General features: G+C 44.8%; 1 protein-coding gene across 2 annotated transcripts; it reads left to right on the top strand.

The window, feature by feature from the left end:
- The first annotated feature begins 56 nt into the window (after positions 1-56).
- SNRNP35 (small nuclear ribonucleoprotein U11/U12 subunit 35) lies at positions 57-7,009 on the top strand. Of its 2 annotated transcripts, none has more exons than XM_075322785.1 (2): positions 57-131; positions 5,934-7,009. In XM_075322785.1, exon 2 carries the CDS (start codon positions 5,937-5,939, stop codon positions 6,657-6,659), a length of 723 nt encoding a protein of 240 aa, XP_075178900.1. In that variant the 5' UTR covers positions 57-131; positions 5,934-5,936; the 3' UTR covers positions 6,660-7,009. The 2 variants fall into 2 exon arrangements, with proteins under 2 accessions (XP_075178900.1, XP_075178892.1); XM_075322777.1 differs by lacking the exon at positions 57-131 and adding an exon at positions 989-1,008.
- Positions 7,010-7,256: the final 247 nt, after the last annotated feature.

The raw sequence follows: 7,256 nt of genomic DNA, 5'->3' as shown, positions 1-7,256 counted from the left end.
CATCCAATAGTTGTGCGCGTTAAGGTAAAGGAAGACTCTGATTGGTTTACATTACCAGCGTGAGTGGCACGTTGTGAGCGCTTGGTTTCTCTGGTCTTCAGACAACCCTCCTCCTGCGCGCTGAGTGTACGGTAGGCTGGTTTCTGCTCGTGTATGAATGACCGCAGCAGTGGGGGCTATGGCGGTGATCGGGGGAGCGTGCTCCGGACATTACCTGCGGCTCCGGCTCCTCACGCCTGTGCTGGCCTGGCTCTCCGGCATTGTGCCACGTCCTAGCCCTTGTCTCACCTCAGCGCTGACGGTTTCCCTAGGCCAAGATTTCGTTCTTTATTGAAGGGGTTGTTCACATTCCAAGACATTTTTTTCCTTAAATGCATGTGTTTTGAGCTAAAAAGAAACCCTCTTTACCCTGTGGGTTGATTAAAATTCGTGCACCGTTTGTTCCCTATAGCTTCTGCTGTAATGTCTATTGCAGGCTGCAGAAGGAGTTAACTGAGAATCTGTCAGTGAGTAGCTGTGCTCTTTCATCTGTCTTTTTCTGAGCTCTCAGCTGATTCATGACCACACTACATCAGAGTTGATGGTACATGGAAGCAGCCTGGAAGAGGAAACCGGTGTAACATAAATGAAACCCAATTGCAAAAAAATTGTGTCCCAAATACTTATCTTAAGCAAAAACAAACAACACAAAACAACGACCAGTCAGCTCCTCCGTAGCCGCGATCTGCCGGCCACTTAGAGATTTGCCAGTGGCTGTAGGACGTGCTCTCATCATGTTATAAGGGCTATAGTCACGTATACGGTGACATCACTGTGTATGATCTTTGAGCCATTGTGGATCTTGCCCTGTACTGTGACATCACTGCATTTACAGGGGAAGTGCAATCTACACCTAGAAGGTCTTGTAATATATCCTGTTAGAGTAATCTGCACCCCCTCAAACCTACGATCCACATGGAGCAAAAAGAAAAGCATCTCCAATCCGTTTTAGTCAAAGCAATATGGACGGTGAGCTCACTGAACTATCAGGTTACAGCTCTTAACTCTATGGAGGATGAGTGAGGAGATCAGCACTGGGAGGGACTAGGCTGATCATGCTGTTGCTTCTAGAAAAATCATTTAAAAGGAGCCTGTCACTTGTAAAAACCCTAAACCTGGAGATGTGGGGTTAATCTGCAGGGTAATAGTGTTTGAAACCTGCCCAAAACCTTAGCATAGGTTTAGTCACTGCTCTGTGTATGGAGAGCGGCGGCTGTAATCCTGGCCCCCGCAATGACCAACAGCGGGATCTAATTCTGAGTGGCTGCCAGTCGGAGGGGGGTGCGGTTACAGATGCCACTTTCCATACACAGCAGTGACTGAACCTGCGCCAGCGCCGCCCTCATAAGTAAAACCGGAACACTATCCGGGGGAATAAAGTTAATTTCCCCCCAGGCAGCGGGGTTTAATGTGCCGGCGCCGGGCAGATTTCAAACACTAGTAACCTGCTGATTAACTCCATATTTGCAGGCTAATAGTGTTTCACACTTCACAGCTTCCCTTTAATTCCAGTGCTGGATTCACAGCCACACAGCTCAGTACTGATGTGTAAAGATCCTCGTGCAGCTTCTGTGGTACAGAGAAAGGGGTGAAGGAATGAATCTATGTATACGGTGGATGGAAGACATGATCGGAGCACTCTCTAACTCGGAGAGTGTATGGAGGAGAGAAAATTCCAGGCCGGTTAATGCCCAGATAATATATTATCTCTCTTTATACACACATTTATTTAAACATTTTACATGAGAGAGGTTCTATTTAAAGGGAATATGTCACTCGGTTTTTGCCACCTCATATGAGAGCATTAAAATGTAGGAAAAAAGACCCTGGATACAATGATGTATCACTTTGTGTCACAGGTGCTGAACCCAGAGTTCTTAGATGTAGGTTGTAGCAGGGCTGAGAAAGCTAACCCCACCCACACCACAGCTAATCCTATATAGTGTCTATTGACAGTGAGCTGCTAATCATTGCTAGGAGCAGGGCTGTGGAGTCGGTAAGCCAAACCTTTGACTCAGACTCCGACTCCACAATTTCTCTTAAGGTCCAGTCACACTAAGCAACTTACCAGCGATCCCAACAACGATAGGGATCGCTGGTAAGTTGCTAGGAGGTTGCTGGTGAGCTGTCACACTGCGACGCTCCAGCGATCCCACCAGCAACCTGACCTGGCAGGGATCGCTGGAGCGTGGCTACACGAGTTGCTGGTGAGCTCACCAGCAACCAGTGACCAGCCCCCAGTCTCCTAGTTACAGCACACATCAGGTTAATTAACCCGATGTGTGCTGCAGCTAAATGTGCACAGAGCAGGGAGCAGCGCACAATGCTTAGCGCTGGCTCCTTGCTCTCCTAGTTACAGCACACATCGGGTTAATTGCCTGATGTGTGCTGCAGCTATCTGTGCACAGAGCAGGAGCCGGCAGCACAGGCAGTGAGAGCGGAGGAGGCTGGTATCAAAGGTAAATATCGGGTAACCAAGGACAGGGCTTCTTGGTTACCCGATGTTTACATTGGTTACCAGCCTCAGCAGAAGCCGGCTCCCTGCTCACTGCACATTAGTTGTTGCTGTCTCGCTGTCACACACAGCGATCTGTGCTTCACAGCAGGACAGCAACAACTAAAAAATGGCCCAGGACATTCAGCAACAACCAACGACCTCACAGCAGGGGCCAGGTTGTTGCTGGATGTCACACACAGCAACATCGCTAGCAACGTCACAAAAGTTGTTCGTTACCAGCGATGTTGCTAGCGATGTTGCTTAGTGTGACGGGGCCTTTACTCTGACTCCAACTCCGACATATATTGCTTATAGTTAGGTGAAAAATTTATTGTAGTACATGAACATGTGTATGTGAACATCAGACATTTAATAACTTTTATGATACAATGATCAATATATTTGGATAGAACATAAAATATATTTATTGGATACAACTTTAGAACACAAACTGTAATACATTGTAAATATGTAATACACTATGTAATATACAGTAGATTACATATATATCTTGTGTGTGTATTTAGTGTGTGTGTGTGTGTATATATATATATATATATATATATATATATATATATATATATATATATATATATAATTTATATATATATATATATAATTTATATTAGTATTACATATTTACAATTTATTAGTTTTTTGTGTTCTAGAGTTGTATTCTAATAAGTATATTTTACGTTCTATCCAAATATATTGATTATTGTATCGTAAAAATAATTAAATGTCTGATGTTCACATTGTACTACAATAAATTTTTCACTTAAATATAAGCATTATAGTAAATGTTATTATTTAGTAAAATATTCAGCACATTCTGCATTGCACTACTGTCCCCAATTTATTATTTATTGTCGGAGTCGGTGCATTTTATACCGACTCAGACTCCACCAAAATGAGCTCCGACTCCACGACGCCGACTCCACAGCCCTGGCTAGGAGTGAGTCGGATCAGGTTTCACATGGGCACCAGTCTGGCCAGTGATAATCTCCTGCTGTTAAAACACTCATTTCTGTTGTTGCAATACAATAAGTGTCACTTCCCTGAAATCAGTGTCTCAGCCTCATGCTGTCCTCAGATTACATAGCAAAAACCTGTTGACACATTTCTTTTTAAGAGCAATTGTGTTCTTCGTTTTGATTGATGGACTGAACAAGTTAAGCCAGGGGTCTCAAACACGCAGGCCGCATGCAGCCCCTGAGGCTGGTTGTTGCGGCCCTATGCTGGAGATCGGCGCCAGCAGAGCATAGTTGAATCATTTTGCAGTGCTGCGCATAGGAGCTTTCTGCACTATTCCAATGGCTGCCACCCGCCAATCAGATGCAAGGATGTGACATCGCTGTATGACGTCACCTCCTTGCATCTGATTGGCGGAGAGCAGCCATTGATATAGTGCAGAAACCTCTGCTTGCCGGAGCCGATCCCCGGCTGGCATAGGCCCGCATTCTTCACTGGGTCTGCGGGCTGCAACAAGCAAGTAATACATGCCCACGATAAGGACTCACTGCTTCCTGGACGCAGCGGGGCCTGACCTGTGGAGCCACAAGTCTCCTCTGCAGGAGAACGCAAGAGACCGCAGCGGCCCGTGCCCACAATCGGGGTTCAGTGCTCTGCGGTCTCCTCGCTGTGTTCTCTCTGCAGAGGACACTTGCGACTCCATTGCAAACAACTCACATGCTGCGGCCTCGGAAAAGCACACCGCAAGTCAGTGTTTGCTGCGAGCCACACACGCACAGTGGCATGGGATTTCTAGAAAAACCCACTCTGCTTTTACTGCACATTGCAGCGTTTTGGACGCAGCTGAAACATGCTGCCTCCTAAACTCTGCAAACCCTGGTCGTGAACACGTATCCTTGGAACGGAGGAAAGGTGAGGAGAATTTTTTTTTTTTTTTGAGTATTACTAAAGGATGGGCAGAATACCACAAGGATTAACACAATACTGCAGGGCACAATACTACTGGGCGCAAGGCTGGGCACAATACTACAAGGCTGGGCACAATACTACAGGGCACATGGATGTGGATGAGCACAATACTACAGGGCACAAGGATGGGCACAATGCTACAAGGATGAGCATATTACTACAAGGCACACTGATGGGGGACATTACTGCAACATGTTAGCTAAGATTGATATATGATGCTGGTAATTGTAAAACAATATTACAAGAAGGTGATACAATGTAACAAAATATCAAAATAAAGCATGCATTTTTTGAATATATAAACTTAACTAAACAAAGTGCAGGTTTGTCATAATAAACAAGCAAAAATTGATCCAAAGGAAGGTGTATAGAAAAAAACTATGGAATCAATAAAAATGTCACTTTGTCCTGCAAGGAATGCGGCCCCTCTCAATTTTTTTTCTTCAGTGTGCGGCCCATACACCCAGCTGAGTTGGAGACCCCTGAGCTAAGCTTTGCCTTTTGCTATGAGGTCCCTGAGCCACAGATTGAAGGTGTAGGTTTCACCGAGCATCTCTCCTGACCTCTACACTACAGTATATACTCAGCAGAGGGGATTAAGCTACTTCCAGACTGCAGTGGTAGCAACTTATTTCCCTAGAGAACAAAAAGGATCAGGTATTAAAATGCAACATGGCTGATCCTTCTTATCTCCTAGAACAAAATCGAGGGGAGAGTCAGGAGGCCTCAATAAAATTACTAGACTGTCTTCCTGTTGTGCTGAAATTGACTTGTTTGGGTGACGTTTCTCAAATATGTATAAGGGCACAAACACATCAGCGGTATTCTGCCGCACTGCCCGATCCGGCATAAGGGGCAGTACAGTACAATACAGTTCACAGACAGTGCGGCAAGCCCCGGTCACATGCTGTCACATGCTCCGGTCACATGACCGCATGTGCCCGGAGCTTGCCAGTGAACTGTAAAGTACTGTACTGTCCTTGTGCCGGATCTGCGAGTGCGGCAGGAAAACGCTGATGTGAAACCAGTGTAAGGCCTTAAAGGCGAACTCTGGTCTGCAGTCACTCCATGTGACTTGATTCGTGGCAGTGTGTGATGTGCATAGTCACGGTTACCCTTGCAGACAGTCATGTGGCCTTATGTATAGGATTTCCATACTTAATGTCAAATGCCGGCTAGGTTCCCCGGCTTCTCCAGCACTGAGAGAATGGGGGGGGAGACTAATTAGCAATTGACCACAGCATTGCAAATTGCATAAATGGGGTGATATGACCACCCACACGGGGAATAAACTGGCTGCAGACTTTTCACTACATCATAGAAAACCCCTTTAAGATGTTATTGCTGCCTTTATTTCGGTGCTAGATGCAAAAAAGCTCATTACTGTTCTGTAGAAAATCATTAGGCCCATATGCATTATTCTGTTGTCTCTAATATATACATTTCCTTCTTTTAGAAAATGAGTGAATGGACACCTATCGCAAAGGATTACGATCCTCTTACAGCTGGCAGTATTGATGGCACTGATGAAGAACCTCATGATCGCGCTGTGCTTAGGGCAATGTTGGCCCGTTATGTCCCCAATAAGGGTGTGGTTGGAGACCCCCAGTTGACTTTATTTGTGGCTCGCTTAAGCCAACAAACAACTGAGCAAAAACTAAAAGAAGTGTTTTCTCGTTATGGAGACGTCCAGAGGATCCGACTGATTAGAGATTTCATCACTGGTTTTTCCAAGTGTTATGCATTCATTGAATATAAACAAGAACAGGCCATAAAGAAAGCCTACAGAGATGCCAACAGGCTAGTGATAGATCAGCGGGAAGTCTTTGTGGATTTTGAACTGGAAAGATCTCTGAAAGGATGGGTGCCTCGCCGGCTAGGAGGAGGATTTGGTGGGAAAAAGGAGTCGGGCCAGCTGAGGTTTGGAGGCCGCGACAGACCATTTAGAAAGCCAATTAATTTGCCTATTTTTACAAGCAATGCCTATAGAGAAAACCGACAAAGAGAAAGGCGTTATGGCTGGAGAGAAAGGAGGACAGAGTATAGGTGGTCAGAAAGATACGACCGAGAACATGCTACAGAGAGATACGCCAAGGAGGAAAGGAACAGAGACCGCGAGAGAGATGACCGGAGAAGAGAAAGCAAAAGGGAACGAAACCGAGAACAAGACAGTAGAAAATGACGCTGTTCTTATATATACCAAACTAAATCTATCGTACAATTACAAGCTAGAGGTTGGCATACCCATGTGAGGGGGTTCATGAGATTATGCTACATGCTTCAGAAGCCTTACACGCCTTTGTGCCATATTGTGTTTTTACATACCTTAAGTTGTTCACCAAGAAATGGCCGTGGTCTAATATGTGACACAGCTTGCCAAAATTGTTGGGTAAACTTAGAGTAGACAGTCTAGAGATGCACCAGGCTTATCATCCGGCATAAGCCACGCTGATTGAGACTGTCCACTTTAGGTTTACCAGGTCTACAAACTAGACCGTTTAAATAAAGCTGCCCCAGGGGTTTTTCGGAAAATAGCATTGCAGCTTTTTATTTTTTTTTTTTTTATACAAAGTTAGTAAGAAAAGAAGTATAACGTACTTACGATAAGTTTTGGTGCAGAAAAAGTAAACCGTGTCTTCCAGTTCCAGGAAACGGTTTCTGATTTATAGAAATCTCATGCCCACTGTATTTTTTTTTTTTTTAATGTATAACTTATGTGACACTGTTGAGGATTGAAATCAAAAGTATAAGGCTCCGCTTCACCATAAATAATAGGTGC

This window comes from Anomaloglossus baeobatrachus, chromosome 1 (assembly GCF_048569485.1).
Source record: "Anomaloglossus baeobatrachus isolate aAnoBae1 chromosome 1, aAnoBae1.hap1, whole genome shotgun sequence".
Taxonomy (NCBI): Eukaryota; Metazoa; Chordata; class Amphibia; order Anura; family Aromobatidae; genus Anomaloglossus; species Anomaloglossus baeobatrachus.
This window is presented reverse-complemented; position numbering and strand designations above follow the sequence as displayed.

Excerpts from the sequence above, each read along its gene's own strand:
- SNRNP35 (XM_075322785.1), top strand. The coding sequence starts at position 5,937 with ATGAGTGAATGGACACCTATCGCAAAGGATTACGATCCTCTTACAGCT.